Below are 21,055 nucleotides of genomic sequence, written 5' to 3' on the forward strand. Positions count from 1 at the left end.
GACAATTTATGGCAAATTTATCTAGAATTTCCAAAAATAAATTTTGAAATTCTCCGGGAATTTTTGCAGAACTTAATCCAAGCCCCACTACGAGAATTTTTCCAAGGATTCCTGCGATAGTTTCTTGTTACATTTCTCCGGTCATTCATTAACTTTTTCGTCCCCAACCTTTTTTTGATATTTTGTAACTCATTCAATTTTCCAAAAAATGTTTGAAATTTTCGGACATAAACCAGTCTTAGATATGCCAGTTTTATGGTTCAGGATTTCTCCTTAGCCGTGCGGTAAGACGAGCGGCTACAAAGCAAGACCATGCTGAGGGTGGCTGGGTTCGATTCCCGGTGCCGGTCTAGGCAATTTTCAGATTGGAAATTGTCTCGACTTCCCTGGGCATAAAAAGTATCATCGTGCTAGCCTCATGATATACGAATGCAAAAATGGTAACCTGGCGTAGAAACCTCGCAGTTAATAACTGTGGAAGTGCCTAATGAACGCTGCGAGGCGGCTCTGTCCCAGTGTGGGGATGTAATGCCAATAAGAAGAAGAAGAAGATGGTTTAGGATTCATGAGAAATCTCCTTGAAGTCTGTCGGGTGGCAATCTAGGATTTTATCACCGGACTTGATGGTCATATGGCTTCCGCCTCATACGCAAGACGTCGTGGGTTCAATCCCAGGCCCGATCCATTCCTTCTACATCGCATCTTTCCATATATTTCTCATGTTCTAGCAATTGCTGGAACTGGAAATGTGATTCCATACCGTTTTCATCTTCTAATCATACCAAAAACTTGACCAGCTCAGGCAGGTAGCTGTTAGAATTCAAAATGAGCGAAAAAAAAACACGTAGCTTCATTGAATTGGAGTATACCACCCTCTAATTACTAGCCTCCATTTGAGAGACATGAAGGCCTTTTTCTGGAAAGCTGAGTAGTTTTGTTGCTAGAGGTTTGGAAGACTTCTTTTCAGAGACTTGGGAATCTTTTTTCAAGAGGCTTGGGAGCCCCCTTTCAAGAGCCTTGGGAGCCTCCTTTTAACAGACTTGCAAGCCTTCTTTCAAAAGGCTCGGAAACCCCGGAGGCCACTTTTTAAGAGGCTCAGAAGTCTCCTTTCAAGAGGCTGGTAGACTTTCTTTCAAAACGCTCGGAAGCCTACTTTCAAGAGGTTTATTTTAGGTGGCTTGGGAGTCCCTACAAGAGACTTGGAAGCCTCCTTTAAAGATACTCAGACGCCTTCTTTTAAGAGGCTCGAAAGCCATCTTTTGAGAGACTCGAAAGCCACCTTTTAAAAGGCTCGGAAGTCTTCTTTCAAGAGGCTCGAAAGTCTACTTTCAAGCAGCTCGGAGAGCTCAGGTCCGTTTTGTATATATCTTGAGAGCTACGCTTATTTTTATTTACAGCGAAAAAAATAGGGGGTACCTCAATAAATAAAAAAGTTCGAAGGGGTACCAGTAAAGAAAAAAGTTGAGAACCGCTGACCTAGACGAACTTGTGCCATAGAACCGAAATCCAGATTCCAAATACAAAAAATCTACATGATCTCGTGGCGAGTACAGAGGTGTTCTCGTCTTGCAGAGAAGAGTGATTGCAGCATCAATTCCTCGTGGTGAGGACGTGGCCAGCGCCGTTATCGACCATTTAAAAAATACTAGAGCTCTCGGACTGTGCACATTGAGGTTGGAGAACAAATCCCACGCTTCCATCCATTGGTTCCCTGTGCAATTGAGACTGTTCTGGTCAATCACGGAGTAGAAACTACGAAATGGACGGTCATGCTCATGCTCATTGCTCATGTTATTCGTACCAACATAGTCTTTTCATAATTTCATAATCGTATCGGGGGAGAATTTGCGAAGCATCTGAACGAATTCAGAAGCATGGCGGCCAGTTTTTAGTACACTGGAACCTGGGACACATATTAGAATACCTTCAAATGTATCATAAGCCATATCAGTATTCGTTATATTTTGTGTAAAAAATATTTTTTTCGAATTTGTTACTAACTGCATTCGGATATTATCAAACAAAACATTAACTCATCGTTCGTTCACGACAGTGTTAAATTCTAATATAATTTATTTAAAATACATATACAATAGTATTTCTTCACTATCCTCTCTTTCGTTAAATTACTTAAACTTAACAAACATGTTCATTCGTGACACACATTTTGATTGCAAGCTGAACGTTCCCACGGTTCCATTTCGCACCGGGTGATGGGGTTGTTGAATTCCACATAAGGCAGCATCTTCTGATTATCAATGTCAGATTTGTGAATCCATATTTCGTGTTTACAAATTTGGCTTTATTTTTCTATTCTTTTGAAAAGGTCATACGCAGACAAAATTCTCTTTCAAATGGACTTAGCACACATCTATTCAATGTCGTAAGGAAATTATTTTACGTAACTATGATTTTAGTCTAATAATTTATTGGCATCTTTAGTCGTCACAGTGCAGTAATAGGGAACATAATTCTCAACTGGGGAAGAAAGGGGTCACATAATTCAACAATTTGCACGTTAATATTTACATTCTAAGAGCGACCGACTGAAAACTAAGGTTCACAATGGTGCAAGAAGGAAGGAGAGGATTCTTCAGGAACGTTTCTGAATGCTATGATTTACTTTGTTCTTCTGGTTGTTCTTCCACATGGCTGAATGATTTTGTGTTTTTATGAATGGGTGTGTTTAACTATCACATTTGTTTTTAGTTTTCCTAATAATTTATGCTTTAACGATTCTGTCGAGAAGTCCATGTGTGTTTAGATTGACTCATTATTACTACATGAATAACCCATCATTTTTAAAAGTTAAAACGTTTTGTGCACACTGATGATGACTGATTATTTAAACGATCTATAGCATAAACTTTTCCTTCATCACGATTGCAACCACGAAGAATCTTATTGCAAAATATTTCCTTTTCATGCCGCTTTCCTAAATTTATGTTTCGTTTACTATAATTCCTGAAAATCTCTTCCTAAGCGATTACTGTTTTGAGCGCACATGACAGGTTACTAAACGTTGAACGTAGGAAACTCAATTCTCAACGGATGCTTATCTATACAAATTTCTGACTCGATATACTCTTATCGGTTTGGCAACCTCACCGATAACAAATGTTCAATGTCGATCTAAAAACAAGCTCGGGTCACCGTCTGTGCGGATTAGCAGTGCCTAGACGGACGTCATCGGTCTCATGACGTCCCGGATTCGTTAGGAAGGCCGCAGCAAAATCCGCAGCAAGGTGTACCAAGGTCTGTGACGTCTGTCTGTCTGTCCTTCGCTGTTCAGCGTGGATCAGAACTTCTGGTCGGTTGTCGTTATGTAATCTCCGGCTCTCGATCGACTTCGCGTGACCAAGATAGGAGTTTTTGGTTTCGGAGTTTCGGTTAGTTTGATTTTGACGCGTCCGGTTTCCGGCGAGTACACCGGGCTGTAGCGATCGGACTTTGGTGACGTGGGCACGTAGATGGGACTGTATCGTTTGGATTTGGGCGACTCAATGGGCTCTGGCTGAAGTTGGTTAGGATTGCCATTTGGCGGTAGGAACTCTTCATCGGCTTGAGATGGCACATTGTGATTGGGTTGATGAACTCCGGGTAGGTCACCGTTTCCTACGGGTCCGTTTCCGTTCTGGAGCGGAACCGTATTATTGTTGTTATTCGGAGGCACATTTTCGTACAAGCTTTCTTTGCTCTTGTTTCTGTCAGCAGGAACTGGTTTGAATGATTCCATGGCGGGCTTATCTAAGGAAGTCCTTTCTGGTTTTGCTGGAGGATAATTGTTGGGTTTATCACTGAAAACCTTTTGATAATCAGATTTATCATTTATCAGAGGTGTTTGCTCCGGTATGCTATGGCCATTCTTCTCCACAGGTTTGCCCAACAAATTCTTGTCCATGTCCAGCATTTCGCGTCCTCTGGCGGCTTCAAGGTCTGCTTTACCACGACGGTTTCTGGAACTTGGCTTCCGCTTGCACATAACCACAAGAATCAAGCTAATAAGAATAATTCCAAGAATTGCCAATAGAATATATGTTCCTTGGCTATCAGTATCAGCGCGAGTAGGTGATTCGGAGATGTTTGATTTCTGCTCTTCAGTTGGGCCGTCTGTACCTCCGGAGGTGCCTTTGCTGACATCCGCAAACACATTTACATTAACAGGCATAACCCCTTCCGTAGACTCCGTAGCTGGTGATGAAGTTGAATCGTCATCAAGCCCTTTGCCAAAGATGCCCAATCCATCTGGGGGAGTTATGGGTTTTTCTTCACTGGTACTGTCTTCTAAATCAGTGTCAGTCGGTTTTTCGGAAGAATCTTCAGCTCCAATCGCCCGTAATCCAGTGAGGAAAGCACCAGCTCCACTACCACTGCCATCATCATCTTCGCTTTCCACTGCATTTTGGACCTGGCCAACTCGAACACTGTCGTCACTTTCAGCACCAGATCCCTCAACTGTCGAAGACAAATCAGCTACTTTTCTTGCCTCAGCCTTTTCCTCTTCTCCAATGTCCGATGGTCCACTGCCGGAAGCATCCTCCAACTCCTCGTCATTTTGTATGTCCATCGGAGGATCTTGCGATTTTAGCTTCTCTCCGACAGGGAAGTATTCTTTTTTGAAATCATCATCATCCTCTTCCTCGTCGTCGTTCAAATCTGCTTGATCTCCCAGCATCAAATCGTTTTCATCCTCATAGTCATCCCAATTGTAGCCACCGTCTCTTCTAGCTTCATTGCAAACATCCGATTGCTTCACCTGTAGCCACGGTCTACCCTTGAACTCTTGCGGGGCATTGCATTTGATATGCTGATCAGACCACACGTGCCTGGTTGTCAGCCAGTTTCGAATGTGCAACGTTTCGCAGGTGCAGTTTATCGGATTGTCCGCCAGCTCAATGGATCGCAGCTTCTTTAGTTTCATCAAATACAGCGGCAGGTAAGTGATATCATTGTGCGACAAATTCAGCGATTCCACGTACAGTGGGATCTTCGACAGCTTTCCGGACGTGATTCGATTCTGGCTCAGATTGAGACGCCGTATCCGCTTGCCCAGGTGATTTACCTCAGCCAGTTGGTTGTCGGACAGATCCAACTCGGTGATGTTTCGGATGTTTTCCAAGTGGGCCGGTATCTTTTTCAGCTCTAACCCGGACAGGACCAGCCGCTTGATGGGTAAACTTTTGTCGATACTGCGCAGCCCGGATGCGCTGGAGCAAGCGATGCTGGCGTTGTTGCATTCACAGCCCTTGGGACAGATGTAGGCTGATGTGTTTGTAGCCGCGACGGCATTGAGCAATACGAGTAGGGCCACCAGTGCCAACTGGGGCAGATGGCGGCGGTTGGTAGTCGTTGTCGCCGACGACGACGCCACTCCGGACGACGTCATCATTTAGTTGAGTTGGGCAACGGCAAGGTATTGGAGGCACTGGATCTGGAAAGATATAGGAAATAGGAAATTCAATTAGAACAACTGAAATGTCTACAATATGATATAGGATGATTAACACCAATTGGGTTCAAAATCTGTTAACAGATTTAAAACAGGGGAGAGGTGAGCTTGGCAAGTTTTATTTTATTACTAGTAGACCCGGCAGACGATGTCCTGCATAGTAGGCGAAAATGCGCGTTGTGAACAGCCCTAGCAAGATTCCCATACGGATCTTAATTTTAGTCTTTTACTATTTACTCGACTTTAGCAATGGTTTTTCATGAGGAAATATCATATAAACCCGTCGGAAACGATAACGAACATATGTGCTGAAGGAATGAAGAAAATCCATCCAGCCGTTTTCGAGTTATGCGGATACGAACACAGACCATTTCATTTTTATTATATAGAAGATTGATATGGTGTTCAGAAATCATGCTTTCTGTAACTTTAACAGAATATTGTTTAGCATGCAAATAATCTTCTGACGTTTGTATTAAGAGCACAATTTGTCCAATTATAGAATCATAATTGCTAACAAAGCCATACTTTGAAATGATGTTCTTTTATGCTTTTGGATAGCTTGGGCGAAACCAAAAAGGTCACAACGTCTTGAAACTCTTTGTGGGCAAAAGCACGCATCAGTATTTCAAGCTCGTTCCCAATAATTGCATCTCTGAGTCACGCTGCTGGAGAAGATAACTTTGTAAAAAGTGATAACTCATGAAGAGAAATTGTTACTCCATATTAAAAACACGACATATTTTGCGCATGAGTCCTAACCGTCTAACATCAAAGGGAATTTATTCAATTTCATCACGATAAGCTCACCGTCAGCACCGGTGGCAAATGTATTGAAACATGCTTCACAATTGCTAATCGAATGTCAGTCTGATTTGGTCATTTTCCTCCATCCATCCATTCATCCATCCACGATAATGTGATGTTCACCGGCATAATCATTCAGTCATTTATTGACTGGTAAAACCTTCGTTTGACGAGCCCATGCATGTCGCCACCACCTCATTGTAGATCGTTGCTTACTTTGAAAACAAGATAGCAATAAAATTCGCACCGCAGACGATCTTTTTGAAAATGTGTTTCAAAACCGAGGTTTAGATAAAAGTCTCTGTTTCCCTCATCTTTTTCGCAAGCAAGCATGGCTACAACAAATCGTTCCACTGTGCTTCCCGTATATTCGACCACCTTCGACCAACAACATGCAGCATGACATGTGCATTTGCCGTCGATTCGGGAAATAAGTAGGTAGGCAGCCTCTCACTATTCAACATTTAACTGTGGGAAATTTGCCGAACACGTCGTCTCGTCCGTGCGGTTCGGTGATGAATTGATAAACCGCAAAGCTGTTCCGACTCCGGCTGACAACGCCGTGCCGTAATGAAGAATTCCTGGTGGATAATGGACCTTGTTTGGTAAAAAGCCATAAATTATCTGAATGGCAAACGTACCAGCCGCAGGCATGTTTTACACGAAGCCGCGCAGACTGTGGACACTTTCAACTCGTAAAAAGCTATTTGTGATTTGGTGTGAGCGATTGGGATTTCCTGAAGTCTAGTCAGCGACAACTCAATGAGATTCCGCACGAATCTGACACGGCATCCATCCTCTTACAATCAATGACCACACAAGATGGCGGATTACTGATTACGGATAAACAGGAATCTGTAAACTATTATAAGTGTTTGTCGGTAGTTATAGTGTCCTTCACTAATAATTAGGCACGATTGGACGAATAATTATCTTTGAAGCTGTTCTTTTTTTTCTGTCAATCCCAAATCATTTCAACGGAATTGGAATCATAGTCGAACGAAGTCAGCATCACGCATAGGCTTCTGATATGCCTGGAGGTTTCTTTTCATTGATAACTCGCATTTGTCAGGGTCACCTCTGTTGGATATGAGTCAACCTAGAAGTTTGCTTTTATGCTATGCGAATGTGGAAAGTCATCATTAGGAAACAGTTTTTTCTGGCATTATTATCATTGAATAATAGATATAGGAAATAAGTTCTGTTGTTCTATAATCAGAATCGTGTTAGGATAGCTTATGACAGTTCAAATTCTCGGGGTTCTACGAAACCGCACCAAGCGCCTCTTTGACTAACTTTATGACATTTTGATCGAAAAAGGCAAACAGAAATCAACTCAATTCATGTACGCATATTTATTGTAGGATATCCTCAGTTACTGGATTCATGGATATCCCACGATATATTTGTCCAAAGAGGTTTGTTTCTTAAAACGAAAATATAGATTTTACTCTTTCACTTTTTCCATACATTTTCTTGGGGATCAAATCGGCTATCATTTGAGATTTTTATGGAGTTTGCACAAAAAATAAGGAGAAAAATATGTTGACGGCGACGGTGTTCGTCAGAATTTTGGTCGGCGACGGCGGCGTTTTCGTCGTTACGCCAAAAACAATTTTAGCCGACAGCGTGAATCGGCTTGAACATTTAATTATTATTATTATTAAAAAAATTAGAAAATCTGCACCATTCTGAACACATTAGAAAATTTACTAAGTCTTTCAAAAAAAAATCATGTTTTTAGAATTTTTAAAGGTAATTGTACCTAATTTCTACAGGAAAATTTTCAGAACATCCATGTAAAGTTTCAAAGAATTTCTTTTGAGTATTCTTCAAAATGCGTACAATTTTTTTCTGAATTTCTGCGAAAATAAAAAAAAAATCACGTAACATTAATCGATATTTCAAAGAAATAGCACGAAATAGTTTTAAAGATATTTCTTCGTATATCCGGAGACGAGCCAGCCTCGGGCTGAAAGTCTCCTTAATAAAGAAAGAAAAAAAAATATTTCTTCGAATTCATTCGGGAAAACACTTGCATTGTCCATAAGAAATTCTTCGGAAATTTCACTAAAATTATTGAAATAAACGAAAGGAGGAATGGCCGGAAATCATTCGGCGGAAAGCTATTTGGCCGGATAACACGTTAAGCCTAAAGAAGAGGATATCATTTGGCCAAAATGAACATTTAGGCCATGGTTTAGGCCAAACGGTTACAGTGAAAGTTTGCCAGTTGGTTTTTTTTTTAATTAGTGCGCTTTTTAGTTAAAAGTTCGCTAATTGGGGCGAAACCAAATTAAGAAGTCAAAATGTGATATCAAAATCAAGTTGCGTTTTGTTTTCTTGTTCGGCGGGATCGATGCTTTTTGACCTTTTTTATTTATTTATTTCATCTTTGGTTCAAAACTACACAGACTTAAGTATCTTGATTCTATATTTGAAGGCAAGTTTACTAACATTAAAATCAAACATATCACATACATCGTTAAACAATCTACAACATCTGTCAAGAGGCTTGTTGTAACAGTAAGCAGTGCGGTGTACTGGAATCCAAAGCAATGAATCGACTGCTTTGAGCGTGCTTACAGCGGCACACTAGGAGTTAACTTTCTGAAATCAGTATGGCGAAAGGCATCTAAGGTTCGATTTCTCAAAATTAAGCACCCTAATCGAAAAAATATTTGGTAGGCGTAGTAGCGGACACCATCCTTCATAACCGGTACCAAATAGTTTTTCATTAAAAGTTCCTAATTTTGAGAAAACCGCGTTAGATGTCTTTCGCCATACAAATTTCTGGCGGTTAACTCATGCTGGCTATTTTGCGCATATACTATAGCGCCTGGATGTGGCAGCGGCGAGTAGAAAATCAGCCACTGCCAATAATTCATTGGGGATTGCATTATCAGCGGCTTTCCCGGAGCTCGCTACTGCAGTCAATGTTGTCACGGATCATGTCAAAAATTAAAAGTCGTTTTAAATACGTTAGGCGTTTGGAGAGTGTTTGCAAACCAATGAGTGCACATCTGTGCTCATACGGAAACAGGTTATCGGGATTGCTCCATGGCAGCCGTCGTAATTCGAATCTGACGAAACGTTTCTATGCGTGATGCTGATGCATTAGTCGCATGGTAAAGGGCCCAAATTTGAACTCCGTACTCAAGAATGCTTCGGACGGATGAGAAATAAAGTATTTTCAAAGCATAAACATCATTGAAATGTGCAGAGTTGCGGCCCAGAAAGCCAAACCTAGTGTTGGCTTTAGAGATTGTCTTGGAGATGTGCTCGTTGAACCGAAGCTTACTGTCCAAGGTAAGCCCAAGATTCTTTTTTTGGAGTTAACACTCATTAACGGTAACTGGTCTATCGAATATTCAAATCTGATTGGTGATTGAACACGGGAAGAAGTTATGATTCTGCATTTGGTGGCATTGGCTTACATTCGAATTAATACAGTTGACGTTTCACGACGGTATACCAAGACGGTTTAGTTTCAAAATAATAAGATCATGCGAAACTCCATCAAATGCCTTCTAGAAGTCAATGTGCACAGCATATACTTTGTTTCAGCTTCTCGATGCATCCAATACACTATTGGTGAAGCTGATCAAGTTAGAGAGCGTCGAGCGCTTTCGCATGAATGCTGAAATTCGGATATAACGGATTTAACGGCTGGATAAGGCTTATCATGCAACAGCTTATCGAATACTTTGGCCAAACAGTTTAGGATCGAAATAGGTCGATAATTTTCCACGCTATGTATGTTGCCGGATTTGAAAATTGGTATAATTGATGTGAGCTTCTAGGCATCAGGGAACACGCCATCCGCTAGTGATCGTTTGAATATTACCAGGGCGGGGACAGCCAGCGAGGCTGCACAGTTCTATATGAGCGATGGTGGAATCTGATCTGGACCAGGTCCCTTCGAATCGTCAACTGAATTAAGAGCGTTAAAATAGTGTCGAAACTGAGATATTCAATGCAAATCATAAACAACAAGGAAGGCCTGTCAAAACGTCTCAATTAGCGAACGGTATTCGCTTGTTGGCCGAACTGATAATTAATTATGGCCAAAAAATCCGTTTGCCTTGACAGGACGTTTGGCCGAAATAGTCGTTTAGCCAAACAGGTCATCAGGCCTAAAATGCCGTATGGCTGAAATGGTCGTTTGACAGAAAGGGCCATTTGGTCGAACGGAGCATATGACCGTTTGCTGAACGGATAATATGGTCAAAAAACTCCACCCGTATGGCCAAATGATATTTTCAGCAAACTGGCCTTTCTGCCTTGTGAAGATCGAAGTAGGTTGTTAAGTAAAAAGGATACAAAAAAAACTTCCTTGAATTTTTATGTCTTGAGTGACTGTTTGCCTAGATTTAATAAAAGTGATCCGCAAGCTCGCCGCATCCAAGTGAACTAGCGTGTTCTGAAGAAGCTGCATTGAAAGGAAGCCGATTTCCCGAGTTAGCATTCGCCTGAAGTGAACAATAAGCAAGCCAAAAAGAGTGAATCATTAAGGATAAGCCAGCTGGCTACTGGTGCCAAAGCTTTAGAGAGATTGTTTCAGTTTGTTTGCTATTGTAATTCTTGGCCTAATAAGCGCTGGATTGGATAGGACGTCTTCGTCATTGTCACAAAACATTCAAAATTCAACGGAGAAAGAACTGAATCTGCGGACCTCTTCCAAATTTGGATCGGCGTGGAAAATGGCGTGACAAATTTTAAACGGCGCACAGTGGCGGGCCCTCATACAAATCCCGGACAGAACCTCAGGTTGCGTTCAAAACTTCACCACAGAGTAATTTTGAAACGTTGAATTCATTTTGAGGTTAAAATGGTTATCCGACATACTTTATGTTATCCAAGGGCTTCCACAAGCCCAGGCCCTAGGATCTAGAATAAAGACAACGTCCTCATTGTAACATTGCACCAGTCAATTTCCCGCTTTGGCGCAGCTATGCGCAATTCACCACACTAACCACCGGAAAGTAGACAAACAAATAGATTTTAATACATAATACCCGATCTTTTCGAATCACCTTCCCCTCGGATATGTTACCTTGCCGCGGTGGGTCGGCTTACGCCATTAGCACTGATATGGCAACCAAAGACATATCCTGTCGTGGTGGTATCACATGTTGACTATTTTTGTTTGGTGCCGCGTTACATATCTGGCATTGACGCACTAATTTACGGCATATGCATGTAATCCAACGGACATCGTGTCTTGGAGCCTTGAATGGTAGTGCAGTCAGGCAGAGGCCTTTTTCATCAGTGATAATGATGTGAGTTCTCTTCTTTTCGGCAATACTTTTCTGATGCGTTCCCTGTGACGATGAATCGTAGCCACGCTTACACTTAGTTAGCTAGGCATTTATGGATACACAATGTATTCAAGACATTCGTAGGGGAATGACTACTGGATTCACTGAGTAGAAGTTTTTTTCAAACTAGGAACGTGGTGCCAGTCTTATTTTGTTATGTCTCACTTCGAAGAACCATAATAAAAAATACCACACATTATAATGATGGTATATGAACAATCTTATGACGGCTTCATTCTCGATAATTTTTACTCATAGTAGGGAATAGGCGTAATGAAGCTTTACTTTGCCACCGAAAAGTGAATCCTATAACTGACTCATAGCTGATCATTAGTACATTATAGACATTGACAGTTTAGAAACGATTAAGCTACTTCTTAGGCTGTGAACCATTCCACCGATTCGTTTGGTTTTTGGTTGGAGTTTGACGGTTCGATGGTTGTTTCGCCGTGGTTAAAGATAACCCTGCTCCGGAGCATGGTTAGATTTGACAGTTCGATAGTGTTCGCGAGAAAATTGGCGCCAAATCCATTTCGATCCGAATAACTATCAATCTGCCAAAAATAAAATGGGTCGGTTTGGGAGTAAAATTTTAACCACGATGGGAAAATAACCATCGAAGTGTCAAATTTTGATTAAGAGTTGGACGAGTCGGTGGAATGGTTCACAGCCTTAGAACATAATAATAGTCTTAGACTACCTTGACAAAGGAATAACAGTAAAATAGACTAAATGCACGAACAGTTTCCACTTTTTACAAGACATAACTTACATTGTGTTTGATAGTATTGACACAGAACGAAAACCATGAAGAACCAATAACTTAGGTAAACAAAGTAATTCGAGGAACGCATACTTCATACCTTCTGACCATAAAGACAAAAATGACATCGTACACATCAATCTATATCATAAATATAATAGCCCTGTTTGTCTGTCCGGTGACTAGCCAATCAGACGCAGCATGCAGGGAAATTCTCACAAAAATAAAATATTTGACACTATCACTACTGCTTTACACTACTGTTTTACTATCAGATGCAGAAAACAAAACCAGTGATAACCTTAGACAACAAGACACAGCATTTAATGAAAAAAATCACAGACAACAGACGTTGAATAACACATAAACCGTTTATATAAAAAAACACTTGCCAGGGGCGCTACTGCGTCCACAAATAAACTAGTAATTAAGAATGAGATAATGGGAGAGAATATCTATTAAAGCTGTACATATAGTGTCTTTTGAGCCAGTTCAACAGTGTCTTAATGGACGACATGATCCTTGTACGGCTGGAAAACTGCTTCAAAAGTTATTAGCTTGTCATTTTTATAAATCGCGGATTGAACACTTCCTTATATTTGATAAAAAAAAAACTTCCGGCTCAGTTTTTACGATGAAGCATTGGGCAACATGTTCCATGTGAGTCGGATAAACTGCTTCGGTCGATTTTGAGCGCGTACAATGACAATAGATGTCTAAATACCATACAAATTGGCTAAATAATTTGACTGACAAGAAAATGACAAAAATTATTTTATACTATTACGATGTTAGTTAGCATGAGACCTCTCTGACTATTTATGAACGTAATTCCCTCTGATTCAGTTGCAACAGCGTCTTCTTGGACGACATGTTCCGTGTACGTCTGGCAAACTGCTTCGAAAGGAATTATCCTACGGTATCATCAAAGGCCTGGTGCAGAGGTTTCTACTCTATTCAGTGTCCCGCCAGTAAACCTTATAAAAAAAAAAATAATACCCGATCTTTTCGAATCTTTCCAAAAAAAGTTTAGCCAAATTTCATTTTCACATACATATTTGTTCGGGAGACACTTTACGGAATGAACTTCAACAAGACACCAAAAATTTAATTTACAAGCTACAATCAAAAAAATTTGGAAATAAGAAATACATATATATGTTAAATTAAAAAAATATGGGCTTCACGAAAATCACGAAAAAATGTTTTGAGGTTTTGTCCGGCTTTCCGCCACAGTGCGGCGGCTCGCCGATTCAGAAATGTCTTTGACGGCGACGTACTGCCACTAACCGCAAGTCGAGCACATCTGTATATGGGGGCCCATATACAGATGTGCTCGACTTGCGGTTAGCGGCAGCGTAGGAGTGTTCAGTTCTCAAAACAATCAAAGGAGTTTCGCCAGTGGCGATTGTTGAAATCACCAAATTGTCTGTGCTTTTTTCCAGGTTTTCAGGTTTTTCAGGATCATTTTGGTTTGGTAATCTATATACATAAAAATGAGTTTGCTTTTCCTTTGAGGCATTATAACTCACAAACGGTTGGACAGATTTTCAACATTTTCTCACTGATTGATTCGTCTTGGGAGGGGAATTTGTTGACAGACAAGACTATGGAATCGGACCTGGGGACCCTAAACGTTCGGGGGAACTGGAGGAACATCGCCCAAGACCGACGATTATGGAGCTCTACAATACGCCAGGCATAGGTGTATCGATCCGCATCAGGGGGCAGCAGGGACTGCGTCCAGGGGCTTGACGATCCCTCCCCAGGCTATCTGCGAGTTGTGGCGCCTGCCTAGGATGTGGTTTGACAGTGGGCCCTGTTAAACCTCTATAAAAAGCTGCATGTATCCGCAAGTAGGCTCCGCCAAAGCGACCGTGTGCCGCTCAAAGCGCACAAGCCCAAGTCCTGGTGTTAGGTGGGACGCTAAACAGCCCTGACACGACGGCCCTCCGACAAAACCGGAGGTTTGCGCAGGCCCAATAAGCCGCCTGTAAAACCAAAAATTACGAACAATATAAGAGATAATGCGACTCGAAATAATCGGCAAAGACCAGGCGACGAATTGGACGATTGGAAGCTTGGAACATGGAACTGCAAGTCACTAGGTTTCGCAGTTTGCGACAGGACAATCTACCATGAATTACATCCCGGCAACTTCGACGTAGTGGGGGCAGCAGGGACTATGTCCAAGGGCTTGACGAACCCTCCCCAGGCCATCTGCGAGTTGTGGGGCTTGCCTAGGATGTGGTGGGGTTTGACAGTGGGCCCTGTTAAACCTCTATAAAAAGCTGCATGTATCCGCAAGTAGGCCCCACCAAAGCGACCGTGTGCCGCTCAACACTTCACAAGCCCAAGTCCTGGTGTTAGGTGGGACGCTAAACAGCCCTGACACGACGGCCCTCCGACGAGACAGGAGGTTTGCGCTGGCCCAATAAGCCGCCTAGAAAACCAATCATTACGAACAATATAAGAGATAATGCGACTCGATATAATCGGCAAAGACCTAGGCGACAAATACAGGATCACGATTGGAAGCTTGGAACATGGAATTGCAAGTCGCTAGGTTTCGCAGGTTGCGACAGGATGATCTACGATGAATTACATCCCCGCAACTTCGACGTCGTGGCGCTGCAGGAGATTTGCTGGACAGGACAGAAAGTGTGGAAAATCGGGCATCGAGCGGCTACCTTCTACCAAAGCTGTGGCACCACCAACGGGCTGGGAACCGGCTTCATAGTGCTGGGTAAGATGCGCCAACGCGTGATTGGGTGGCAGCCAATCAACGCAAGGATGTGCAAGCTGAGGATTAAAGGCCGTTTCTTCAACTATAGCATCATCAACGTGCACTGCCCACACGAAGGGAGACCCGACGACGAGAAAGAAGCGTTCTACGCACAGCTGGAGCAGACATACGATGGATGCCCACTGCGGGACGTCAAAATCGTCATCAGTGACATGAACGCACAGGTAGGAAGGAAATGAATAGACCGGTCATCGGACCGGATAGTCTGCACACCGTATCGAATGACAACGGCCAACGATGCATAAACTTCGCAGCCTCCCGCGGAATGGTAGTCCGAAGCACCTTCTTTCCCCGCAAAAATATCCACAAGGCCACATGGAGATCACCTAACCAAGAAACGGAAAACCAAATCGACCACGTTCTAATCGACGGTAAATTCTTCTCCGACATCACGAACGTCCGCACTTACCGCAGTGCGAATATTGAATCCGACCACTACCTCGTTGCAGTATGCCTGCGCTCAAAACTCTCGACGGTGTACAACGCGCGTCGAAGTCGGACGCCGCGGCTTAACATTGGGCGGCTACAAGATGGTAGACTAGCCCAAGAATACGCGCAGCAGCTGGAAGTGGCACTTCCAACGGAAGAGCAGCTAGGCGCAGCGTCTCTTGAAGATGGCTGGAGAGATATTCGATCCGCCATTGGTAGCACCGCAACCGCTGCACTTGGCACGGTGCCCCGGATCAGAGAAACGACTGGTATGACGGCGAATGTGAGCAGTTAGTGGAAGAGAAGAATGCAGCATGGGCGAGATTGCTGCAATACCGCACGAGGGCGAACGAGGCACGATATAAACTGGCACGGAGGAGACAAAACTCGATTTTCCGGAGGAAAAGCGCCAGCAACAAGACCGTGTAGAGACGGAGCAACTGTAACGCGCTAATAACACACGAAAACTCTATGAGGAGTTAAACCGTTCACGTAAGGGCCACGTGCCACAGCCTGATATGTGTAAGGACATAAACGGGAACCTTCTTACGAACGAGCGTGAGGTGATCCAAAGGTGGCGGCAGCACTACGAAGAACACCTGAATGGCGATGTGGCAGTCGAAGATGGCGGTATGGTGATGGACCTGGGAGAACGCGCGCAGGACATAATTCTACCGGCTCCGGATCTCCAGGAAATCCAGGAGGAGATTGGCCGGCTGAAGAACAACAAAGCCCCTGGGGTTGACCAACTACCAGGAGAGCTATTTAAACACGGTGGTGAGGCACTGGCTAGAGCGCTGCACTGGGTCATTACCAAGATTTGGGAGGAGGAAGTTTTGCCGCAGGAGTGGATGGAAGGTGTCGTGTGTCCCATCTACAAAAGGGTGATAAGCTGGATTGTAGCAACTACCGCGCAATCACATTGCTGAACGCCGCCTACAAGGTACTCTCTCAAATTTTATGCCGTCGACTAGCACCAACTGCAAGGGAGTTCGTGGGGCAGTACCAGGCGGGTTTTATGGGCGAACGCTCCACCACGGACCAGGTGTTCGCCATTCGCCAAGTACTGCAGAAATGCCGCGAATACAACGTGCCCACACATCATCTATTCATCGACTTCAAAGCCGCATATGATACAATCGATCGGGACCAGCTATGGCAGCTAATGCACGAACACGGTTTTCCGGATAAACTGACACGGTTGATCAAAGCGACGATTGATCGGGTGGTGTGCGTAGTTCGAGTTTCAGGGGCATTCTCGAGTCCCTTCGAAACCCGCAGAGGGTTACGGCAAGGTGATGGTCTTTCGTGTTTGCTATTCAACATCGCTTTGGAAGGGGTAATACGAAGAGCAGGGATTAACACGAGTGGTACAATTTTCAATAAGTCCGTCCAGCTATTTGGTTTCGCCGACGACATCGATATTATGGCACGTAACTTTGAGAAGATGGAGGAAGCCTACATCAGACTGAAGAGGGAAGCTAAGCGGATCGGACTAGTCATCAACACGTCGAAGACGAAGTACATGATAGGAAGAGGTTCAAGAGAAGACAATGTGAGCCACCCACCGCGAGTTTGCATCGGTGGTGACGAAATCGAGGTGGTAGAAGAATTTGTGTACTTGGGCTCACTGGTGACTGCCGAAAATGACACCAGCAGAGAAATTCGGAGACGCATAGTGGCTGGAAATCGTACGTACTTTGGACTCCGCAAGACGCTCCGATCGAATAGAGTTCGCCGCCGTACCAAACTGACAATCTACAAAACGCTAATTAGACCGGTAGTCCTCTACGGACACGAGACCTGGACGATGCTCGTGGAGGACCAACGCGCACTTGGAGTTTTCGAAAGGAAAGTGCTGCGTACCATCTATGGTGGGGTGCAGATGGCGGACGGTACGTGGAGGAGGCGAATGAACCACGAATTGCATCAGCTGTTGGGAGAACCATCCATCGTTCACACCGCGAAAATCGGACGACTGCGATGGGCCGGGCACGTAGCCAGAATGTCGGACAGTAACCCGGTGAAAATGGTTCTCGACAACGATCCGACGGGCACAAGAAGGCGAGGTGCGCAGCGGGCAAGGTGGATCGATCAGGTGGAAGATGACTTGCGGACCCTCCGTAGACTGCGTGGTTGGCGACGTGTAGCCATGGACCGAGCCGAATGGAGAAGACTTTTATATACCGCACAGGCCACTTCGGCCTTAGTCTGATTAAATAATAATAATAACTTAGACGTAGTGGCGCTGCAGGAGATTTGCTGGACAGGTAAGAAAGTGTGGAAAAGCGGGCATCGAGCAGCTACCTTCTACCAAAGCTGTTGGCACCACCAACGAGCTGGGAACCGGCTTCATAGTGCTGGGTAAGATGCGCCATCGTGTGATTGGGTGGCAGCCAATCAACGCAAGGATGTACAAGCTGAGGATAAAAGGCCGTTTCTTCAACTATAGCATCATCAACGTGCACTGCCCACACGAAGGGAGACCCGACGACAAGAAAGAAGCGTTCTACGCACAGCTGGAGCAGACATACGATGGATGCCCACTGCGGGACGTCAAAATCGTCATCGGTGACATGAATGCAAAGGTAGGAAGGGAGGAAATGAATAGTCTGCACACCGTATCGAATGACAACGGCCAACGATGCATAAACTTCACAGCCTCCCGCGGAATTGTAGTACGAAGCACTTTCTTTCCCCGCAAAAATATCCACATAAAGATCACCTAACCAAAAAACGGAAAACCAAATCGACCACGTTCTAATCGACGGTAAATTCTTCTCCGACATCACGAACGTCCGCACTTACCGCAGTGCGAATATTGAATCCGACCACTACCTCGTTGCAGTATGCCTGCGCTCAAAACTCGGACCCGCGGCTTAATATCGGGCGGCTACGAGACGGTAGACTAGCCCAAGAATACGCGCAGCAGCTGGAAGTGGCACTCCCAACGGAAGAGCAGCTAGGCGCAGCGTCTCTTGAAGATGGCTGGAGAGATATTCGATCCGCCATTGGTAGCACCGCAACCGCTGCACTTGGCACGGTGCCCCGGATCAGAGAAACGATTGGTATGACGGCGAATTTGAGCAGTTAGAGGAAGAGAAGAATGCAGCATAGGCGAGATTGCTGCAACACCGCACGAGGGCGAACGAGGCACGATATAAACAGGTGTGAAACAGACAAAACTCGATTCCGGAGGAAAAAGCGCCAGCAGGAAGATCGAGACCGTGAAGAGACGGAGCAACTGTTTTTATTATCAGACTAAGGCCGAAGTGGCCTGTGCTGCACATAAAAGTCTTCTCCATTCAGCTCGGTCCAAGGCTGCACTTCGCCAACCACGCAGTCTGCGGAGGGTCCGCAAATCGTCTTCCACCTGATCGATCCACCTTGCCCGCTGTGCACCTCGCCTTCTTGTTCCCGTCGGATCGTTGTCGAGAACCATTTTCACCGCATTACTGTCCGACATTCTGGCTACGTGCCCGGCCCACCGCAGTCGTACGATTTTCGCGGTGTGAACGATGGATGGTTCTCCCAACAGCTGATGCAACTCGTGGTTCATTCGCCTACTCCACGTACCGTCCGCCATCTGCACCCCACCATAGATGGTACGCAACACTTTCCTTTCGAAAAATCCCAGTGCGCGTTGGTCCTCCACGAGCATCGTCCAGGTCTCGTGTCCGTAGAGAACTACCGGTCTATTAAGCGTTTTGTAGATAGTCAGTTTGGTACGGCGGCGAACTCTATTCGAGCGGAGCGTCTTACTCGTATGATTTCCAGCCACTATGCGCTTCCGAATTTCTCTGCTGGTATCGTTATCGGCGGTCACCAGTGAGCCCAAGTACACGAATTCTTCAACCACCTCGATTTCGTCATCACCGATAGAAACTCGTGGTGGTTGGCTTACATTGACCTCTCTTGAGCCTCTTCCTATCATGTACTTCGTCTTCGACGTGTTGATGACTAGTCCAATCCGTTTAGCTTCGCTTTTCAGTCTGATGTAGGCTTCCTCCATCCTCTCAAAGTTACGTGCCATGATAAAAACTGGACGGACTTCGTGAAAATCGTACCAGTCATGTCAATCCTTGCCTTTCGTATTACTCCCTCCAAAGCGATGTTGAATAGCAGACACGAAAGACCATCACCTTGCCGTAACCCTCTACGCGTTTCGAAGGGGCTCGAGAATGCCCCTGAAACTCGAACTACGCACATCACCCGATCCATCGTCGCCTTGATTAACCGTATCAGTTTATCCGGAAATCCGTTTTCGTGCATTAGCTGCCATAGCTGGTCCCGATCGATTGTATCATATGCGGCTTTGAAGTCGATAAATAGATGATGTGTGGGCACGTTGTATTCGCGGCATTTCTGCAATACTTGGCGAATGGCGTTCGCCCATAAAACCTACTTGGTATTGCTTCACGAACTACCTTGCAATTGGTGCTAGTCGACGGCATGCGTGAGGTGATCCAAAAGTGGTGGCAGCATTACGAAGAACACCTGAATGACGATGTGGCAGACGAAGATGGCGGTATGGTGATGGACCTGGGAGAACGGCGGCAGGACATAATTTTACCGGCTTCTGATCTCCAGGAAATCCAGGAGGAGATTGGCCGGCTGAAGAACAACAAAGCCCCTGGGGTTGACCAACAATCAGGAGAGCTATTTAAACACGGTGGTGAGGCACTGGCTAAAGCGCCGCAATGGGTCATTACCAAGATTTGGGAGGATGAAGTTTTGACACAGGAGTGGATGGAAGGTGTCATGTGTCCCATCTTCAAAAAGGGCGATAAGCTGGATTGTAGCAACTACCGCGCAATCACATTGCTGAATGCCGCCTACAAGGTACGCTCCCAAATTTTATGCCGTTGACTAGCACCAATTGCAAGGGAGTTCGTGGGGCAGTACCAGGCAGGTTTTATGGGCGAATGCTCCACCACAGATCAGGTGTTCGCCATTCGCCAAGTACTGCAGAAATGTCGCGAATACAACGTGCCCACACATCATTTATTCATTGACTTCAAAGCCGCATATGATACAATCGAGGCAAGGTGATGGTCTTTCGTGTCTGCTATTCAACATCGCTTTGGAAGGGGTAATACGAAGAGCAGGGATTGACACGAGTGGAACAATTTCCAATAAGTCCGTCCGTTTGGCTTCGCCGACGACATAGAAATTATGGCACGTAACTTTAAGAAGATGGAGGAAGCCTACATCAGACTGAAGAGGGAAACTAAGCGGATCCGATTAGTCATTAATACGTCGAAGACGAAGTACATGATAGGAAGAGGTTCAAGAGAAGACAATGTGAGCCACCCACCGCGAGTTTGCATCGGTGGTGATAAAATCGAGGTGGTAGAAAAATTTGTGTACTTGGGCTCACTGGTGACTGCCGAAAATGATACCAGCAGAGAAATTCGGAGACGCATAGTGGCTGGAAATCGTACGTACTTTGGACTCCGCGAGACGCTCCGATCGAATAG

The 21,055-nt window shown here is 44.5% G+C and overlaps 1 protein-coding gene across 6 annotated transcripts in view; it reads right to left on the reverse strand.

The window, feature by feature from the left end:
- Nucleotides 1–2,043: 2,043 nt before the first annotated feature.
- Nucleotides 2,044–21,055, reverse strand: part of LOC134210902 (protein windpipe) — a 194,500-nt gene continuing 175,488 nt past the window's right edge. For all 6 annotated transcript variants that reach the window (XM_062687335.1, XM_062687331.1, XM_062687334.1 and 3 more), the window contains exon 3: nucleotides 2,044–5,431. In XM_062687335.1, coding sequence (XP_062543319.1) covers nucleotides 3,299–5,389 — 2,091 coding nt within the window. In that variant the 5' untranslated portion in view covers nucleotides 5,390–5,431 and the 3' untranslated portion in view covers nucleotides 2,044–3,298. The remainder of the gene's footprint in view (nucleotides 5,432–21,055) is intronic.

The sequence above is a fragment of the Armigeres subalbatus genome, chromosome 2 (genome assembly GCF_024139115.2).
Source record: "Armigeres subalbatus isolate Guangzhou_Male chromosome 2, GZ_Asu_2, whole genome shotgun sequence".
Lineage (NCBI taxonomy): Eukaryota > Metazoa > Arthropoda > Insecta > Diptera > Culicidae > Armigeres > Armigeres subalbatus.